We start from the raw sequence: 21,817 nt of genomic DNA, 5'->3' as shown, positions 1-21,817 counted from the left end.
GTCTGTCCGGCTGGGGCCCCCGGCCGCGCACGGCGCTACGGTCAGCTGGGGTGGGAGAGTGTGTTTCGCCTCTAATCACGCCAAACCCTCGTCCAGTGTAGGCGGTAAGAAACGTCGGGGACTGAGGCCTCCTCCCTTACCAGGGACCTAAAACCTTTTCTCCGGTTGGGCTAGTTCGCTCTCGGGGAAGACCTACACCTCCTACATCCACCCTCTACCTCTCATTTTAAGTCCCTTGTGCCTGAACATTTCTCTCCACGTGACTCTTAAGGTGAGAAGCCTGTTGCCCATCCCTTTACTCCGTAATTAACGGGTATTGTGACCAGATGACCTGGCTGCCCCACTACCAGGAAAATTGGGAGTTTGGGATACTGTAGGCATAAGCAGATACTGACAGAGACGTTCTGGTTGTTTTCCTAACGCTGAGAACTCCCAAACTTGCCTCCTGGCGTCTGCTAAGGTGTATCTCTGCCTCTCCCGTCCCATGTCGTAGACCAGCGTCTGTTTGCTAGAGGGGTTTCATTGCATCTGCAGCCCAGGGTTAGCCTCTGACCTGGACAGTGGTCACTGATTATTTAGGGTTAAGCCTATTTAGGGCTAATCCAGTAGAAGCTGCCATGCTTGAGGTTAGTATCCCATTGGGTGTAGTTCATAGGGTAGGTGGTCGAAAGTAAAATGAATAACCTTTTATGGGCTGTGAAGTTTGTTGTCATGAACCAGACCTTCATAACCCTTTATGTAAGCAGGTTGCCACTGGCCCATATGCTGCTTTGTGTAAGACAAGGTTGTCCAACTCGCGACCCAACACAAATTTGTAAACTGAAAACATGAATTTTTTTGCGATTTTATTTGTACTGTTTTTAGCTCATCAGCTATCATTAGTGCTAGTGTATTATATGTGTGACCCAAGACAATTCTTCCAGTGTGGCCCCGGGAAGCCAAAAGACTGGACACTCTGGTGTAAGTTGTAAGAAAGCACCTTTTTCTCAAGACGCTATGTGTTCAGCTGCTGAGAAACCACTACAAGTAATAAATATGATACTTAGATTCCGCCCCCCGCACCCTCCCCTCCTCGCCTTGTCTCCAGGCCAGCTTCTAACTCACCACCAAGCAAGGGGGGCTGCATATGCTTTGTGTAGGAGGCTTCTAAAGATCCTCTCTTTTCTTGAGACTTTCTCCTTTAAAAAAGAAAAAATATCTGCAAGTTCTCCAAGGAATGTCTGGGATCACTAAATAGTCTGAGGTAGTGTTTCCCCCAGGCAGGACTGTGTCCTAGTTAAGAGCATGGAGGTACACTGCCTGATTGTGAAGCCTGGTGGCTCTCATCACTGTAGCACTTTAAGAAAGTTACTTAATGCCCCTGGGTCTTTATCTGTAAAATGAAGTTAAGGAATAAATGAGAATGCTTAAACTCTTAGCACAGGGCCTAACACAGAGTAAAAGCTCAAGAATGCCCAGAGGGGTGAGCCTTGCTGGGCTATAACTTGTATAGGATTTGGGGGTGGGAATACAGAGCAGACATCGCTAATTCGTGCTTTCCCTGATCTCAAGAAGTAAGAACTCCATCCCTGACTTAACTCATACTACCTACGGAGTAAGAACTACTTGGCCCTCTGGGACTGATCTTCAGGCACTGGTCATTGTAAGACCAATAAGGGGCTGGTGTCAGTAGAAAATACTGACTTTGGATTAGCATTTTGCTTCTTCCCAAGATCGTATGGCCAGCAAGGTGGCCAAATGAGTGTCTTCTCTGAATTTGCTTTACTTGTAAGATGGGTCTGCTGCCCACTGAGGGTTAAATGAAGCCCTGTGCAGAAAAGCTCTGAGGCCCTCTGAGCTGTAGTGGGAGCTCAGTAGGAGCCTGGGTGCCAGCAACCACAGCGCTGGCTGTGCTGTGAGGGGGTCTGCAGGTTGCTGTGCAGGGTGGATGTGGCTGCAGTGACACTTTCTCCTGCAGGTGAGCATGGGTTTATGCGTCTTAGGCATTATTGTGATGGCGAGCACCAATTCTCTGATGTGGACCTTCTTTAGCCGTGGCCTCAGTTTCTCCATGTCTTCAGCCATTGCATCTGTCACAGTGACTTTTTCAAATATCCTCAGCTCGGTGAGTAGCCTGAGGGTGTGGTGCTGTAATCCTAAGTCTGGGTTCTGGGTGAGTTGTCTTTGGGTAACCCCTCCTTTCCCAAACAGGAGAAAGGACAGGAACTGAAGCAGAGGTTGGGCTGTGGCTTGACCCCTGGATGATGCTCTATTCATGAAGCAAATGTAATTCTAATCATGGAGGAATTCTCAAGTTAGATATGAGTGAAGCCTGACAGTAAAAAGCCTGCTTGCCTGCTGTGCCTCCAGGGTGGAGCCCTCATTCTGAAGTCACTGTGCATCCTAGCTGTTTCCTAGGTTTCTGTGCACTCAAGGCTCCATGAGATTTAGAGCATTGGGATTCCCAGAGACTTTTCTTCCCTATGTAATCTGAGGTTGACAAGATGGAGCTGAGCCTAGTCAATCTTGAATTGAGAGAGAAACAAATACCAGGTACCAGCTGTGTCTACCTGCTGGCCTCTACTGGGTCTTTCTTGTGTGCTTTGCTGAGGTCCAGTGCAGTGAGGGAGGTAGCCTCTCCATTCGTGCAGGTGAGATTGAATAGAGTGACTTGAAGGTGACAGGTAGGTTTCAAGCCCAAGGCTTCTGGCTCCAGACCTTTCCTCCTGGCACCCTTAGAAGGAAGTTAGTCCCAGGAGAGTGAGGTTGTGCCCACCTGCTGAAGTTGAGTCCCTCACAATTGTCTTTGTCCCACAGGCCTTCCTGGGCTATGTGCTGTATGGAGAGTGCCAGGAGGTCTTGTGGTGGGGAGGAGTGTTCCTCATTCTCTGCGGACTCACCCTGATCCACAGGAAGCTTCCGCCCACCTGGAAGCCCCTTCCACACAAGCAGCAGTAGCACCACTTTGCTGGATGGACTAGCTGGAAAGATCACGATGGTGGCCCAGCCTTGGGATGGCATGTGGGACTGTGTCCTAGGGCGACCCAGTTGTGCAGCCTTCTGACCATCAGCCAAGGGAAGCAGGCCTCTGACGGAGCAGGCTTGAGGGTGGACAACTCTGGCTCTGTAAGGAGAGATGCAGCCACAGCAGTGTTCTACTGGAAGCGTTTTGATCATCTGTGCAGTGCTTTGGATTCTTGCTCCCAGGCCCACCCCAGTGAGCCTTCGCAGTTGCTGGAGATCCTGGGGTTGGTCTGCTTTGTGTATGGTACTTGAAACCACGCTGTAATTATTATCCTGTTGCCAAACAAAAGCCAGTCATGTAACTTTAGAAGCAGTGACTGGTGGGGCCTTCTGACAATTCCATGCTGATGTATCAGGCCATCTGTGTCATGCTTATGTATTATGGCAAGAAGAGGAAAACTGGGTGAATAAATACTTTTTTTGTAAGTTAAAACTACCAGGTACGGTGTCTTAATTCTTTCCTTCCCTTTGGAGTAAGAGGGAGCCAGAGTGAGCTGAAATCCTGGTGTGAAGGAGGCAGGAGAGTGAGGCAGGTACAGAAGCCTTGTGGCCTCATTGCTCTGACACCTGCTAGAGCTTGATCTTGTGGTTACTTCCTGAGATCACACAGCCTAAGGCTCTTTGAACTGCACAGGGTCTGCTCATTTTTCCTGGTGCTCTCAAGGAGAAAAGTTTGACCTCCCTTTGGAGACCTTGTTTTACTTACTAGGGAAAGAAAGTAGTTCAGAGGTCCCTCCCTTGCCTGCCACTCTGTTCCTCCAGCGTTTACCTTTAGGGCTCTTCTGTCGTTTGCTTTTCTTTCTCAGATCCCCTTGTTCTTTTTTGTTTGTTTGTTTTTGTTTTTGTTTTTGTTTTTTTGAGACGGAGTCTGTCTCTGTCACCCAGGCTGGAGGGGCAGTGGTGCAATCTCAGCTCACTGCAAGCTCCGCCTCCCGGGTTCATGCCATTCTCCTGCCTCAGCCTCCTGAATAGCTGGGACTACAGGCACCCACCACCACACCCAGCTAATTTTTTGTATTTTTAGTAGAGACGGGATTTCACTGTGTTAGCCAGGATGGTCTCGATCTCCTGACCTCGTGATCTGCCTGCCTTGGCCTCCCAAAGTGCTGGGATTACAGGCATGAGCCGCTGCACCTGGTCTCCTTGTTCTTTTTGTATCTTAGACCGTGTGAATGTAATTCCTAGTTCAAAGTGGGCTGTGTGCTGCCTGCACACTTTCCCAGCACAGAGCTTCAAGCCCGGCACTTACCTGCTTCACTTCTCCCCTGGGGTGTCTGAGGGCCCTCTCAGCTCTCCTGAGTCTGATCTCTGGCCCCAAGTCTTGCATTTCCTGCAGTTGAGAGGGACCTGATGGCCAGGAGGCTAGGAGAGCGAAGGGTCTTGTCCACACCCTCCTCCTCGCCGGTGTAGCACCTTCATTGCTCTCTTCCTTTACTGTGGTCAGCACAATTAACAGAATGAGCTTACTAAAACCATTCCATGGCCCCTTGTGATGTGGATCTGGTCCTAGCCCACCACTCCAACAAGAGTTCTCTTCCTCGATGACTCCTTAGTACCTGTTTCCCTCGCGCTATCCCCACCATGCTGAGTCCCCCCAGACATCTGCATGTCAGCCATTCTCAAGTCTACCGTGTCCAGTCCTGCCTGCATGTTTTGTACTTGCTCTTTCCCTTGCCTTGGGTTCCTTTCACCTTCACCTCTTGCTGGCAAACTCCTACTCTTCAAAACCCTTGAGCGCCCATGGGGGCCAGGGCAAAGTTGTAATTCACAGAATGTTAATCATTTATCTCCACTTTGACGCATTCCCTCCCAGCCATCTCGTGATGGAGCTACTCTTGTTCCTGTATTAGAGGTGAGGAAACTAACGCTTGGGAAAGTGGAATAGTTTGCCTGACATCACACAGTTGAGGAGTGCCAGAACCACAATGTCAGCCCAATCTGACAGGGCTCAGCTCATTCCCTACATCTGTCCTGCTTCCCACACCAACACCTTAAAGCCCAGAAAGGCCCTGCAGTAAGGGGCCTGTTCCACACTGTGACTCAGCATGCCCAAACCTCAGAACCCTTTGGTCACCAGCCACCTACCTTTTCTTAGGGGCCCTAGTGTTGATATCCCTGATCTAGTCTGACCCCATCTTTCTACCAGTGAAGAAGCTGAAGGATATTCAAGGCTCTCCAGGGTGTGTTCACCATGTGGGTCAGACACGCAAGCCAAGGCGAGACCTGAAGACTGCTGACAGCTGGTGGTCGGCCTCCCTGGGCAGTTAGTGAAAAGGGCAGAAGGAAGTCCATCTTGGAGCAAGCATTGTCCTGAGAGGACCTGGCCTGCCATCCAGACACTTGCTGAATGCATAGAGATGGTTGGTGTTGACGTGGAACCCTATCACTCAACTCAACAAATATGCCTGTATTTGTACAAGATGTACAAGATGTATTTGTAGATGTACATTTGTACAAGATGTAAGATGTTTTTCTAAAAGGAAGATCAGTCATTCTTCAAAAAGCAGAAAGATACACCTCTATAGTCATCTAAAAAGTTGAGGAAATGTTCACTATATTTATTTTCCTCATTTCACAGGTTTATTCTCTTGATAAGAATAAACTATATCAATACTATATCAATATTTGTCTTTTTGGTGTGCATCTTGGATGATGGATTGAACTTTGCTTGGAGCTGGCAATTTGACATCCAGGTTCAAAGGCCTCATAGGACATTCCTTTTGTTTAATTTTATTTTTTCACTTACTCTTTTTAAAAGTGTGCAATTCAGTAGTATTTTAGTAGAATTACAAGGTTTTCGACCATTACTGCTAACTAATTCCAGAACCTTTTTATCACTCCAAAAGAAATTCTCATACCCATTTTCTATTCCACCCTCCCCCAGGCCCATGGGAATCAAGGATCCACTTTCTGTCTATAGATTTGCCTATTCTGGACAGTTCATATAAATGGATTATACAACATCAATATATGGCCTTTTGGGTCTTTTTTCACTTAGCATAGTGTTTTCAAGGCTCATTCATGTTGTAGCATGAATCAGTTATTCCTTTTTATGACAATAATACTCCATTGTGTGTATCTACCACATTATCCATTCATCGTTTGATAGACATTTGGATTGTTTCCCTTTTCTGGCTATTAGAATAATGCTGCTTTGAACAATTGTGTACACATTTTTGTGTGAACATGTTTTTAATTCTATTGGGTATGTACCTAGGAATGGAATTGCTGACATAACTATGACATGATATGATAACTATATTTAATTTTTTAAGGAACTTCCAGACTGTTTCCAGGGCAGTTGCACCATTTTACATTGTAACCATCAGAGTATGAGTGTTCCCGTTTCTTCACATCCTTGCCAACACTGTTATTGTCCTGCCAGTCTAGTGGAATCTCGTGGTTTTGATTTCCATTTCAAAATGACTAATGGTGTCAAGCATCTTTTCTGTGCTTGTTGGTTATTTGTATATTCTTAAATGGAATTTCTTTGGGGAAATTCTATTTAAAGCATTTACCCATTTTAAAACTGGATTATATTTTTGTTAATGAGTTATAAAGGTTCTTTTGGTATTCTGGATAGAAGTTACTTTTCAGGTATATGATTTGCAAATATTTTCTCCCATTCTATGGGTTGTCTTTTTATTTTCTCAGTGATGTCTCTTGAAGAGCACAATTTTTTTATTTTGATGAAATTCAATTTGTCTATTTTTCCTTTATGTTTGTTTGGTTTTTCATTTGATGCATATCCAAAAATCCATTACCAGATCAGAATGTGACAGGGGCCAGATAATGCAGGGTCTGTTGCAGACCATTAAAAGGACTTTGACTTTTACTCTGAGGGTGCAGAAGAGAGCTAATCTGACTGATACTCTGAAGGGATCACTCTTGTACTGAGAACACACTGTGGAAGGCTAGAGCAGAAGCAGGAAGACCTTTTAAGGGGCCACTGCAGCCATCCAAATGAGAGGAGAGGGAGGCTCTGGTAGCAGTGAAGGTGACAAGAAGTAATGGACTAAATAATGCATTTTAAAGGCAGAGCCAACAGGATTTGCTGATGCCTTGGATGTGGGTGTGAGAGAAAGAGAGGTCAATAATGAATCCATAGTTTTGCCTGAGCAGCTTGAAGAATGAAGATGTCAATAATGGAGTGAAGAAGACTGGAAGAGGAGCCTGATTGAGCAGGAATATCAACAGCTCAGTTTTGAACCTGTTAATTATGATCCCTGTAATAATATATCCAGGTGAAAGTGTTGGGTAGGCAGTAACCAATAGGACATAGGGCTCAGAAGCTCAAGGAGATGTCTGGGAGTCATCAGCATAGAGATGGTATTTGAAGCCATGAGACTAGATGACATCTTCTAGAGAGAAGATGTCCAAGGACTGAACTGGGCACTCCAATGTTTAGAAGTCTGGGAGATGTGAAAGAACCAGCAAGGTAAGTAAGAGGAAATAGCCAGTGTGGTCATTTGCAAGTGTGGTGTCCTGGAATCATCTCCAGAAAAAGGCAGTGATCACCCAGGCTAAAGCTGCCGAACAGTCAGGTAAATTGAAGATTGAGAAATGGCTTTGGATTAGCAAAGAGATAACATTGATAAGAGCAACTTTGAGGAGTGACAGGGCAAGAGCCTTACTGGATTAGATTCAAGAAGGAATAGTGATCATCTCTATGCAGTAAAAGCATTTGACAAAATGTAACTTCCTTTCATGAGAAAAATCAATAACTAGGAATAGAAGGAAATTTCCTTAACATGATAAAGGCCATTTACGAAAAACCCACACCTAACATTATAGTCAATGGTAAAAGACTGAAAGCTTTCCCCCAAGATTAGGAACAAGACAAGGATGCCTATTTTCACGACTTCTATTCAAGATGATTCTAGAAGTCCTAGCCAGAGCAATTAGGCAAGAGAAAGAAACAAAGGATATTCAGATTGGAAGGAAAGAAGTAAAATTACCACTGTTCACAAATTATATGATCTTATATGTAGAAAACCCTAAAGATTCCAAAAAACTGCTAGGAGTTAATAAATACAGCAAAGTTGCAGGATACAAAATCAACACACAAAACCAATTGCATTTCTATACACTAACAACAATCTGGAAAGGAAATTAAGAAAACAATTCCATTTAGAATGCATCAAAAAGAACAAAATACTTAGGAATAAATTTAACCAAGGAGGTGAAAGACTTGTGCACTAAAAACCACAAAACTTTGCTTCAAGAAATTAAGGAAGTCATAAATAGAGTTTCTGTGTTTATGGATTGGAAGACTTAATGTCGTTAAGATGACAGTACTACCCAAAGCGATCTACAGATTCAACGCAATCCGTTTCAAAACCCCAATGATGTTTTTTGCTGAAATAGACCTATTCTGAAATTCTTATGGAATCTCAAGGGATCCCAAATAGTCAAAACAATCTTGAGAAAAAAGAACAAAGTTGGAGGACTCATACTTTCTGACTTCAAAATTGTTACAAAGCTATGTATTTTTAAAATGTGGTAATGGCATAAAGAAATACATAAGGACCAAAGGGATATATAGAGAGCCGACAAAAAAACACTTTGACAGGGTGCCAAGGCAATTTAATGGGGAGAAAACAGTCCTTTTGACAAATGGTAATGAGAAAAGTGTATATCCATACGCAAAATAATGGAAGTTGGACCCTTACCTTACATGATATACAAAAGTTAACTAAAAATGGATAAAAGACCTAAATGTAAAAGCTAAAACAATAAAACTCTTAGAAGAAAATAGAACGTATTCAAGAATCAGATTTGACAATGATTTATTGATTGTGATACTGAAAATATAAGCAACAAAAGAGAAAATAAATTGGGCCTTATAACAATTAACTTTTGTGCATGAAAGGACACCATCAGGAGAGTGACCAGACAACTCAAACAGAATGGGAGATATTTGCAAATCACGTATCTGATAAGGGATTAATATCCAGAATATATAAAGAACTTCTACAATTCAATGTCAACCCAAAACCTAATTTAGAAACAGGAAAAGGACTTTAATAGACAAATCTCCGAGGAAGAAATACAAATGGCCAATAAACACATGAAAGATGCTCAATATCACTAGTCACTAGGGAAATGCAAATCAAAACCATAATGAGATACCACTTCACACCCATTAGGATAGTGTTAATTACAAACAGAAACAACAAAATAACAAATGTTGATGCGTGTGGAGAAATTGGAACCCTTGTGTATTGCTGGTGGGCATGTAAAATGGTTCAGCCATTGTGGAAAACAGTATGATGGTTCCATAAAAGTTAAACATAGAACTATTACATGACCCAGCAATTCCACTTCTAAGTATTTATATACCCTAAATAATTGAAAACAGGGACTCATACAGATACTTGTACACCAATGTTCATAGCAGCATTATTTACAATAGCCAAAAGATGGAAATGACCCAAATGTTCATCAACAGATGAATGAATAAACATATGGTATATACTTACAATGGAATAATATTCAACCATAAAAAGGAGTGAAATTCCAACACATGTTACAATATGGATGAACTTTGAAAACATGTTGCTGAGTGAAATAAGCTTGACACAAGGACATGTATAATTCTACTTATATACGGTACCTAGAATAGGCAAATTCATAGCGACAGAAAGCAAAACAATGGTTACCCCGGGCAGAGGGTGGGCAGTTATTGTTTAAAGGGTATGGTGTTTCAGTTTGAAACGATGAAACTTCTGAAATGGATAATGATGATGGTTGCACAGCATTATGAATGTACTTAACGTCACTGAATTGTACACTCAAAAGTGATAAAGATGATAAATTTTATGTATATTTTACCACAATATTTTAAAACAAAAAAAGAGAATGGTGAGACGAGGAATTGGAGACAACAAGTGGTGATGACTCAAGGAGTTTTTCTACAAAAGGAGCAGAACTCTGGGGCAGTGGCTGACAGAGAAGATGGGAACAAGAGAGGGGCTTTGGTTTTGTTTTAGTTTTGGTTCAGATAGGAAAACAGTAGCATATTTACATATGTTAATGGCATTGATCCCATATCCATGGGAAGATTGAGAAATTCAGGAAGAAGGGGATGAAGAGAGCATTGAGTGCTGAGCCAGAGCAGGTGAGATAGGATCTGATGCACAAGTAGACAGTTTTGCCCCTTAGCGAGGAGCACAGACATCTCACCCCCAGTGAGGGCAGGAACAGAAAGATTCAGGTAGGTAGTTGGAGGGGGTCTTAGGAATTATTTTCTCAAAGCTGCTCAGATCTTATAAATCATTAGGAAAAAGACAAAATACCTCAACAGAAAGTATGTAGGTTGATAATTCATAGAAGAGGAAACTTGAAACAGCCAATAAACATATGAAAAGGCTCTTCCTCACTAGTAATAAGGAAAATGCAAATTAAAACTGCAGAGGACAAGGAAAAGGCATGCCACAGACTGGGAGAAAATACTTGCAAAACATATATCTGATGAAGGACTTGTGTCCAGAATATGTAGAGTTCTTGCAATTTAAGAGGACAACCCAGTAATACAAGGGCAAAAAGTTTTAACGGCACTTCACAAGAGAAGATACATAGGTAATAGATATGCATTTGAAAATAGACACAATATCATTAGTCATTAAGGAAATGAAAATTAAAGCCACAATGAGATACTACTGCACACTTACTAAGATGGCTAAAATTTAAATGAGTGGAATTAATAAGTATTGGTGAAGATGTAGGCAACTGGAACTACTGATTGTGGAGCAACATGGTACAACCATTTTGTAAAACAGTTTAACAGTGTCTTATAAAGTTAAACATATACTTGCCCCTCCTAGGCATTTATCACAGAGAAATGAAAACATATGTCCACATAAACACTTGTAAAAGAATGTTCATAGCAGTGTTATCCATAATAACCCTGTTACAGACTGAATTATGTGCCCCCTGAGATTGATGTTGAAGCCCCAAACCCCAGTATACCTGTATTTGAAGATTGGGCTTTATGAAGATAAAGTTAACTGAGGTTATAAGGATAGAACTCTAATCTGATAGAACAGGAGTCCTTACAAGAAGGACTCTATCTGCACATGTACAGAGGAGAGGTCATTTGAGGACATAGCAAGAAGGGGAGAAGGCAAGCCAGAAAAAGGGCCCTCCAGAAACTGAATTTGCCAGCATATTGATCATGGACTTCTCAGCCTGCACAACTGTGAGGAAATAAATATCTGTTGTTTAAGTCATACAGTCTGTGGTGTTTGTTATGGCAGCATGAGCTGACTGATACAACCCAAATGGCCATCCATATTCATTCTATGGAATACTACTCTTCAATAAAAAGGAAGAGAGTATTGATACAAGCTGTCACAAGGAGAATCATAAAATAATTATGCTAAGTGAAAGAAGTCAGACCCAAAAAGAATATATACCATATGGTTCCGTTTATATGTAATTGGAAAGAAAAAAAGGCAAAACTCCAGTGACAGACAGCAGATCAGTGTTTGCTTAGGGCTGGGAATCAGGGCAAGAAGGAACTTTTTAGGGTGATGCCTCTTTTCTACATCTTGATCATAGTGGTCATTACACAGCTGTATAAAACTAACATTCTACACTGAAAGTGGGTGAATTTTATTGGATATAAATTGTACCTCAGTAAAGCCAGGGGTAGCTCAGTAAGATACCATTGATGCCATTTCATATAAGATTGGCAAAAGTTACAAAGTTGAACAACAAGCAAGGCTAATGTCGTGGAGCACTGAATTCCCATGTGCTACTGGTGGGAGTATAAATTAGTATAACCCTCTGGAAACATTTTACTGTCATCTGACAAAACAGAAGATGTGCATACTGTTTGAGCCAGCAGTTCCAGTCCTGGAAACTCTCACTTGTGCACCAGGAGACACGCACACACGTGCTTGTTGCAGCAGTGTTTATAACTGAGAAAAATGTGAAACAAATATCAATGGGAGGATAGAGAAGTTATAGCATACAGTGTATTGAATACTATACAGTGTTGACAAGCATGAATTACATGGAAAAAAAATCTCAAAATAATAATGTAGCGTGAAAAAAAGTAGAAGGGCACGTTAAGGATAACTTTACAAAAAATTTAAAACCTTCAAAACAATACTACCTATTATTTTAGATATCCACACGTGTAGTAAGTATTTTTAAATAAGCAAAGAAACTTAAATACCAAACTCAGAGTAGTGGTTACTTTTGGGGAGGGAGGAAAGGAAGTTGGGGTTGGGAAAGGATATATAAGGGGCTGAGAGCTTCAGTTGTAGCCATAAAGTTTTATTTCTTGAACTTGATGAGGGAGATGTAAGTTTTCATTACTTGTTTTGGAATTTTTGTAAGGTTTCATAAATGTTTTTAGACAAAACTTCACTGATAAATGGGAATGATCATATTTAACAATCATTAGACATACAAATATCACTGCTGTTGTTTAGCAAGAAAACCCCAAGATCATCTTTGCTAGCCAATGTGTGCTCTGGGCTCTTTGGGCCTGGGTAAGGAATGGCAGGGCCCAGCCCAGAGTCTAGAGGTATGGTGAATCAGACAGGTTAGGGTTGGAGGTGAGGCAGACCATGTTGATTCCAGTGGAATTGGCTCCAGGGCTGGACTGGCCAGAGAATTATTACTCCAAATTCCAGAGCCATCCAGTTCCTTTGGGAAACAAGGGCTTGGAGGGCTCAGATTTCCCCCAAATCTACTCAACTTGTCATATATTGAACTGAGATGGGACCCCAGATAGCCTGACTGAGAGCCTGTCTTGTCTGTACTACTTCCGTGTTCCCTTGCTGGTCTTCAACAGGGTCCCCAACGTTCTTCTTGCCCAGAGGTCTACAGTAGTGAGTCCTGTCACCAGGGTGGTCCATCATGGGGCAGCCCCTCACCAGAGTTTAAAAGTCAGTCCCCTATGCAGTTAGACCTAATGCTACACCAGGGGGAAAATTCAAAAGGAAAAAAATACACAATTTAGGCAACAGGGTTCCTAGCTGCATTACTGCTAATAACAGTTAGTTGCCTGATAGTTGAGGAATGGTTAGGCAAATATGGTAGAATATCATGTGCCCATGAACAGGGGTGAGCATTTGAAATAGGCAGATCCTAAACAGTGTCCACAAGGGCAGCCTGCCAGGCATGGCCTGAAGTGCCAGGTTTGCTCCATGCCATGTAAACACATTTGTGTACTATGGCAAGCGCTAGGAGTGGCTTAATGAGAGATGACTTCAGGGTTTATTGGATTCTTTTACTTTCTCCTATAAAGTTGTTTACATATATAATAAGAGTCAGATTAGAGATGAATTTATAGCTTCAGATACAAGAAGAAAAGATTTTTCTCCCATAAATCTGTGATGCGTATTTACTAACTCCTCCCTGTCTCCACACAAAAAAAGGGGGCGGGGATGCATCGGGATGGCTATCTTTATGATTTAGCACCGAGCTTAGCACCATGAACAGCCCCTGTGGCGCCTAGAGTCTGACAGGGCCTCAGTTGTTCTTTCATCCTCAGAATCGGCAGGTGGGTGCAGATGTGGGTCGAGGATTGGGCTTGAATCCCCAAAACCAGTGTGTATTGGGCTTTCCTTGCAAAAGGGACTCCCAGCATGCATTGGGAGAAGAGGACACAGCCTCCCCTGACCTCTGCAGGAGGCACCTGCCCCACAGGCACAGGCATGGGGCTGCTCCTGGGCTTCCACCTGAGCACCCTGTCCTGTTTGCTTACTTGTTCATTTATTCATGCATTCTCTCATCTGCTGAGCACTCTGTGCCATGCTATGGGTTAGGGACACAAAATGAGAAGATTCCATTCCTGGCTAAGGTCCTCTGTGAACTTCATCTTGAGACATGTCTTCTGTTCCCCACCTTACCAGGTGGTTTGCAGGCTCTTCTTGCCTGCCTTTTCCTCTTCTCCCTCCTCCCCAGCTCCATCATCTGTGGATTAATGTGAAGTTTAGACCATGCCAACTTTTCTGGGACAGCACATTCGGAGCCTCCTGTCTCATGGTGGGGCCTGCGCCTGGTCCCCTTGGAGAGCAGAGAGCAGAGGGTCTTGAGTGGGCTGCCTCTGATCCCAATATGCCAGGGGTTGGCCACCAGGTGCTAGTGCAATATGGGGGCTGCAGTTCAGCCTGAGGTGGGGGGGAGTGGGGGGGACGGGGGCGGCGACAGCCCCAGCGGCCTGTGACTAGACCATGGTGTCAGCTGTGGCCCCAGACAGGAAACGTGAGAACAGATGATCCTTTGGGACCAGCTGACAGATAAAATGCCACATGCACAAGGTACTAAATATGGGCCGACTCTGCTGAGGCCTGGAAGTTCTGTTGCAGGAAGAGGGAAGGCAGACTCATGGATTCTCTGCTGATGCCCAGGTGGCTGCCTCTCTCTAAGCTGCACTTTTTCTATCTGTGAAATGAGGGTGTTGGGATGGGGCGGGGGGGTCCTTTGTAAGGTCCCCAGTGTAGCTCATTTCTGCAGAGAATTTTGAATGCCTTTGCCTCCTCATCGCATCCAGTTTCAGACATGTGACCTGTGGTGTGGGTGTTATTATTTCCCACATCCCAGATGAAGAAACAGAGATACAGAGAAGTGACTTCCCAAGGTCACACAGCGGATCTGTAGAGGACCCAGGATGTAGGCCCAGTTCTGTCTGACCCAAAGTCTATTCCTTTTAGACACTTTTATACTCACTCTGGTACCCTGGATTCTCTGGCCTGGAGAAAGCTCATCTTGCACAAGCCCCTCATTTGTCAAAGATGATGAAGGAAGCCCAGAGAGGTGAAACAACTAAAACCCGGACCCTCTCACCCCTAGGCCAGGACTTTTATATAGAGGCCTTTTCCCTTTAAGCAGTGAATTTATTCTTAAATAGGTAATTCATGCACATGGTGCTAAATTCTGATGATGCAAAAGGAAATACAGAGAAAAGCAAGCATCCTCCCACTCCTGCGCCTATAATCATGGGGCCTAGGGCTTCTCTGCAGACAGAGCCCAGCCAAGGCTTTTCGTAAATGCCATGTGCACTTCAGGGCTTGGTTTATTCTATTATATCTAGGGATGTGGCGCTGAGATACTTGCCTGCAGAACAGCAAAAACCTCTGACTTCATTATTGTTATTCAAAGTAACCAGGGTCGTTGCTCTCTGGCTTGCCTTAAAGCCAGCAAAGGCAATTGCCCATCCCCTGGGCTTTTCATCTGGAAGAGACCATTGGCATCATTATTCAGTCCCCTCACTCTTCAGGAAAGGAGCTAATGAAGACAACATTCCCATTGACACACAGCAAGTTACTGTGGTGTTGGGGTTTCAATGTCAGGAGTCTCCTCTCTTCCTCTGGCATTTCTGCTACTATGCCAGGCTGGCTCCTTTCAGTAGACATAGCATCATTAAAAAATACCACAAGTGCCCCTGTGGAGAGCAGAGGAGATAGCCATTAAAATTAGAAAAGCTTATGCTCTTTGGCCTAACATATCTACTTCAAGGCATTCAATTCTTCCTATAGACACACTCACAGGACAGTAAAATGATCTCTGTCCAACCTTATTCTTTGCAACACTGATTGTAATAGGGAAATATTGGAAGCAAACCAGATGCCTATGGATGGGAGGTAAGTTACATAAATTAGGGACCATCCACACAAACAGAATATGTGCAGCTGTGAAAAGACTGGGCCACTATTCCATGTGCAATAGGAACAGTCCCATCTCGCCAGGCATGGTGGCTCACACCTGTACTTTGGGAGGTGAAGGTGGGCGGATCCCTTGAGCCTAGGTGTTCCAGACCAGCCTGAGCGACGCAGTGATATGCTCTCATTTGTGTAAATAAAATGATACATTATTTGCTTTGCGGATGATGCCGTCGCTGCTGGGAGCCCTGTAATATCAACCATGGTCAACCCCACTGTGTTCTTCAACATCACCGTCGACGACGAGCCCTTAGGCCACGTCTCCTTCGAACCGTTTGCAGACAAGATTCCAAAGACAGCAGAAAACTTTTGTGCTCTGAGCACTGGAGAGGAAGGATTTGGTTATAACGGTTCCTGCTTTCAGAATTATTCCAGAGTTTATGTGTCAGGGTGGTGACGTCACACGCCATAATGGCACTGGTGGCAAGTTCATCTATGGGGAGAAATTTGATAATGAGAACTTCATCCTAAAGTATACAGGTCCTGGCGTGTTGTCCATGGCAAATGCCGGACCCAACACAAATGGTTCCCAGTTTTTAATCTGCACTGCCAAGATTGAGTGGTTGGATGGCAAGCTTGTGGTCTTTGGCATGGTGAAGGCATGAATATTGTGGAGGCCATGGAACGCTTTGGGTCCAGGAGTGGTAAGACCGGCCAGAAGATCACCATTGCTGACTGTGGACAGCTCTAATAAGTTTGACCTGTGTTTTATCTTAACCACCAGACCGTTCCTTCTATAGCTCAGGAGAGCACCCTCCACCCCATTTGCTCGCAGAATCCTCGAATCTTTGTGCTCTCGCTCAGTTCCCTTTGGGTTCCTTGTTTTCCTTGTTCCCTTCCATGCCTAGCTGGATTGCAGAGTTAAGTTTATGATTATGAAATAAAAACTAAATAACAAAATAATAATAATAGTACATTATTTGCTTCTCAGTGCATACAACATCTCTGGAAAGATCCAAAAGAAACTGGTAGTAGGATGCATCAAGGTAGCCAGGGGGCATTTTTTCAATTTTGAACCATGTGGATGCATTATATATTCAAAATGTAAAACAAAAAACTCACAAGCATCTCTTACTTTTTCAACTTGAGGAAAAGAGAAGAAGAAGAAAGACATAAAGTCAGTGAAGATTAGCCTGGGTTCCTAGACTTGATCTTGATAGTAACCAGGATGTCAGGTCACATGTAGTGTAGGTCATAGGGTCCTGGCTTTTGGTTACCCATTGTTAGGCTCATATAACAGACAAGGAGGTGCCATTCTCCATTGTCTGTCCCTTTTACATCAGCTCATCTTGGCTCCTGATTTCCTAGGTCTGATATGGAAGGTTCCGGGATTTTATTATTTCTAGTCAACATCCCCTTCCCAAACCCCGCCCCTTGGCAGCCACAGCAGAGTCACATCTAGCCCAGGATCACATAAAAAGGGCTGTTTCCTCTCCTGAGGACCAACTGTGTGGAAGCACCAGGCATCAGAGATAGTCCTCCCTGGCATTGCAGGAGAGAATCTGAAGGGATGATGGACGCATCAAAAGGTTAGTGGGTGAAATCTCCATGGAGCCCCACGTGCCCCTCCAGCCAGCTGGCCCTAAACCGCTCTCTTGCCTCTGCCCGGTGCTTGGGGTCATTGCCCTCTCACCCTAACTTGTGGCCCTTGTGCTGCTTGCTCTCTGTCTCATCCCTTTTTAAAAAAACAAAACAAAACAAAAAAAAACAAACTTTTCATTTAGGCATAATTTCAGATTTACAAAAAGATTGCAAAAATAAAAAGAAGAATATCCATATATCCTTTATCCAGATTCCCTAAATGATTACCGCATTTGCTTTATCCTTCTCGATCGATGGACAGATAGATGATACAGATAGATAGATAGATAGACAAATATATATTTTTTGAACTCTTGAGAGTAAGTTGCAGATATTACATTATTAAATACTTTGGTGTGTATTTCCTAAAAACAAGGACATTCTCTTATGTAACCAATACGATTATGAAGACCAGGACATGAACACCATTTCAATACTGTTATCCAACCCACAGATTTTATGTAGATTTCACCGATTGTCCCAATAATGTCATTTATAGCAGAAGAAAATCCTAGGTCAGGCTTTGCATTCTGTTGTGGTGCCTCTTTGGTCTCCTTTGTCTGGAACAGTTCATCTGTCATTCTTGGAGTTTTGTGACTTCATCACTTTTGAGGAGTACAGACCAGTTATTTTGTAGAGTGTCTCTCAATGCGTCCTGTCCTTTCTCAAGGTCACCTGATGGAGTTCCCTACTGCAGAGGGTCTGTCTGCTGCTGTCAACAGTGTCATGCTTCTCAGAGTGGGGAATAGCAGAGGGGGGTCATGTGCCAAGCTCTGTGTGCCATGAGGATGCAGCCGCCTACCACCACCAAGAGCAGGCACCAGAGCCCTCACTTTTACTTCAGGGAGTCCAGGTGCTGCTAGGGAGCAACATGGCTGGGTTTGAACCCCTCTGCCGACTCCCCAGCCCCCAAGCCCTCTGTGACCTCCCAGCAGCGTCTGCTCAGCAGCCGCCTCTGTTGCTTGAAAAGCTGCTTGATAGCCAAGGAATGGCTGCTTTGAAACTCTGCAAAGGGACTAAGCCAGACCCTCCTAGTTTCCAGCTTCTCCTTTTTTGTAGGGTGACATTTCTAAAGAAATCAGACTCTTCTTTTTAGTCCCAAGGCCACAGAGTTTTGAGTTCCTCCTTAGACGGCTGACGCCTCAGCTAGACTCAGCCTTGAAGGGTAAAGAGTCCTTGGGACTGAGAAAGGGTGGTGTGGTGTGATGGGAAGCACCTCCTGATAGGAGAGAAGATTCATGTCTCTACCATGCACTAAATGGCCCTGTGGCTTTGGGCAAGTCACATCAATTCTGGGAAAGTACTATGTAAATTACTGAGGACTACCTGAAGGAAAGGTAGTATCGCCTGACCCATGCTGTCATTCTCAAGAGATGCGACCTGCTCACTGGGGAGGTTTGACGACTTGCCTGAGGTCCCAGCCATGGGTAGCAGAGCTGGGACGCAAACCCGGTGTGTGTTCGTTTCATGCCGCACGACTCTGCCTCCCTGCTGGGCACAATTTGACTTTACTCTCAAGATCTAAATCACCAAAGACAGTCATCTCATGGCCACCAGTGTTGGGGTGTTGGTGGGGGAAGCTGACACTTCCTGAGGTGTCCTTTCTGATGGGCTTGTGCAAGTAACCATCACATGCTACCTTACAACATTAGTGAGTTGTGATGACTTCATGGTGTTTTCATGAATATTATGTCATTTTTTCTTCCAACCACTCTGGGAGGTCAGGACATCCAAATAGGGACCTGGAAAATGGTGGTATGTGTGGGATAAAGATAGGATTTCATATAAGTGGAGGAAATGAGAAATTGTACAATTTGTGGTATTAGGACAACTGGTTAGTATTTCGAGAAAAACAAAGCCAGATCTCTATCTCATGGCTTATACCACAACAAATCCCAGAAAGGTCGAAGATGAAATTGTAAAGGCATTAGAAGAAAATGAAGGCAGTATGAAAAATAATCTCGGACTGGAGAAGGTGTTACAAAGGAAAATAGAAAACCTAGAAACATAAAGTAAAAGAAAGGTAAAACTGACTGCAGAAAAATTAAAAATACATGTGAGACAAAACCTCCAGAGTCAGAAGGTAATGGAACTGTGAAGGGTACTTTCAACACATATGAGAAGCAAATGCTATTCTGTAGTATAAAAAGAGCTCTCAGATCTATAAGAAAATGGCCAACATCCCAAAATATACGTGGACAAAGAGCAGTATTAGGTAGTTCAAAGAAAAAGAAATATAAATTGTAATACATGAAAAGATGTTCAACCTTACTTGTAACGAGGGTGGTCATGAAACAAAACTGAAACAGCAGGCCAGGTGCGGTGGTTCATGCCTATAATCCCCAAATTTGGGAGGCTGAGATAGGAGGATTGCTTGAGTGCAGGAGTTCAAGACCAGCCTGGGAAACAGGTGCGGTGGCTCATGCCTGTAATCCCAACACTTTGGGAGGTCAAGCTGGGCAGATCACTTGAGATCAGAAGTAAGGGACAAGCCTGGCCATCATGGTGAAACCCTGTCTCTACTAAAAAATACAAAAATTAGCCAGGCGTGGTGGCACACACTGGTAATTCCAGCTACTTGGGAGACTGAGGCATGAGAATCACTTGAACCTGGGAGGCAGAGGCTGCAGTGAGCCGAGACTGCACTCCAGTCTGGGCAACAGAGGAAGACTTTGTCTCAAAAATAAATAAATTAATAGAAATAAAAATTAGCCAGGCATGTGGTGCACATGGGTAGTTCCAGCTACTCAGCTACTCAGGTTCAAGGCTGCAGTGAGCCATGATTGTACCACTGCAGTTCAGCCTGGGTGACAGGCCAAGACTCTGTCGAAAGAAAGAAAGAAAGAAAGAGAGAGAGAGAGAGAGAGAGAGGAAGGAAGGAAGGAAGGAAGGGAGGGAGGGAGGGTTGTATAAAAGCAAAACAGCAATGAGATTTCATTTTTTTCATTTATCAGATTAGCTAAGATTAAAAGTTTAATAGAAAATAGCTTTAAAAAGGCATCGTCCCATCTTTTTGTAGGAGTGTCACTGGTGCAGTCACTAGAAGGCTCTCTGGCAACATTTACTGAAATTAAAGATGCCCATATCATGTGACACAGCAATTCTGCTTTGGAAGATTTCTCTTACAAGTATTGTCACACATGAGTGCAAAGATACATGTACAAGGAAGTACGTTGTAGCATATAAGATTTTAAACGATCTACATGTCCATCCAGAGGGATAATAGCTGCTAAAAAACAAAACAAAACAAGGTTGAGACCAGCCTGGGCAACACAGGGAGACCCCATCTTCACAAAAAATGAAAAGCTTAGCTGGGCGTGGTGATGCATGCCTGTAGTGCCAGCTACTCAGGAGGCTGAGGTGAGAGGATTGCTTCAGCCCGGGAGGTGGAGGCTGCAGTGAGCTGTGATCACATCATTGCACTTCAGCCTGGGAAACGGAATGAGACTCTGTCTCAAAAAAAAAAAAATTAAAAGAAAATAATAACAAGATCTAATTGGGTGGTTAGGAGATAAATTTCAAGATATATGTGTGAGAGAGAAGTAGGGGGAGAAACAGAGAGAGAGAAGCAATGTGCAGAATAGTGTATTGAGAAAGCTCCTGTTTCTGTAACTAAAGTATTGGTTTATGGCAGAGAAAACTGGAAAGATACTTAGATGCTTTATAGTGATTTTCTCTGGAGAAAAGATCTGGGAGTCTGGGATAGGAGAGAAACTTAATTTTTGTAATGGGCATTTATTACTTTTATTTATTTTTATTTTATTATTATTATTATCATTATTATTTTTGAGACAAGGTCTCACTCTGTCGCCCAGGCTGGAGCCCAGTGACACAATCTTGGCTTACCGCAGCCTCCAGTTCCCAGGTTCACGCGATTCTCCTACCTCAGCCTCCTGAGTAGCTAGAATTACAGGCATGTGCTACATTACTCAGTTAATTTTTTATTTATAATAGAGATGGGGTTTCACCATATTGGCTAGGCTGGTCATGAACTGGCCTCAAGTGATCCACCTGCCTTGGCCTCCCAAAATGCTGGGATTACAGGCGTGAGTCACTGTGCCTGGCCTCCTCTTTATCCTATTTGTGATTCTTTATGATTCCTAAATAAGAGGATTCATGTCTCTCATGCATTTTGGAAAGTTCTCAACCATCACCTCTTCACTGCTGCTCCCCATTCTTGATTCTCTCCTTTCAGAACAACTATAATATATAGTTTAGACCTTTCCATACAAGACTCCACGTCTCTAAACTGCTTTTCATATTTACTTCTATTAATATTTCTCTAGGTTGTATTATAGGTATTTGTTTCCAGTCTATTTTCTAGTTCACTGATTCTCTTTCAGTTATGTCTATTTGCTATTTAGCCTGTGAGTTTTTTTCATTTCGAGAACCATATTTTCATTTTTAGAAGTTATGTTTTAAAAAATTTATCTGGTCATTCTTAATAGTGGCTTATTCCTTTCTCATCATTTTGATTTCTTCTCTTATGTCCCTAGCCATCTTTGACTTGGCTATTTTATGGTCTCTTTCTCTCTGTCTCTGTCTCTGTCTCT

At 43.4% G+C, this 21,817-nt stretch overlaps 2 protein-coding genes and 1 pseudogene across 3 annotated transcripts in view; all 3 read left to right on the top strand.

Moving 5' to 3' along the window:
* Positions 1–3,439, top strand: part of TMEM42 (transmembrane protein 42) — a 4,437-nt gene extending 998 nt beyond the window's left edge. Inside the window, exons 2-3 of the mRNA XM_011981150.1 lie at positions 1,958–2,104; positions 2,797–3,439. Of these exons, the coding sequence (XP_011836540.1) occupies positions 1,958–2,104; positions 2,797–2,937 (288 nt within the window). The 3' untranslated portion in view covers positions 2,938–3,439. The remainder of the gene's footprint in view (positions 1–1,957; positions 2,105–2,796) is intronic.
* Positions 3,440–15,865: 12,426 nt separating this feature from the next.
* On the top strand, positions 15,866–16,580 carry LOC105540452 (annotated as a pseudogene). The gene has a single exon (XR_001006192.1). The product of XR_001006192.1 is annotated as a peptidyl-prolyl cis-trans isomerase A pseudogene (transcript).
* Positions 16,581–17,128: 548 nt separating this feature from the next.
* TGM4 (transglutaminase 4) overlaps positions 17,129–21,817 on the top strand; it is a 40,062-nt gene continuing 35,373 nt past the window's right edge. Inside the window, exon 1 of the mRNA XM_011981108.1 lies at positions 17,129–17,212. Within this exon, the coding sequence (XP_011836498.1) occupies positions 17,194–17,212 (19 nt within the window). The 5' untranslated portion in view covers positions 17,129–17,193. The remainder of the gene's footprint in view (positions 17,213–21,817) is intronic.

This window comes from Mandrillus leucophaeus, unplaced genomic scaffold (genome assembly GCF_000951045.1).
Source record: "Mandrillus leucophaeus isolate KB7577 unplaced genomic scaffold, Mleu.le_1.0 Scaffold22, whole genome shotgun sequence".
NCBI lineage: Eukaryota > Metazoa > Chordata > Mammalia > Primates > Cercopithecidae > Mandrillus > Mandrillus leucophaeus.
Note: the sequence above shows the minus strand (reverse complement) of the source record. Positions and strands in the feature narration are given on the sequence as shown.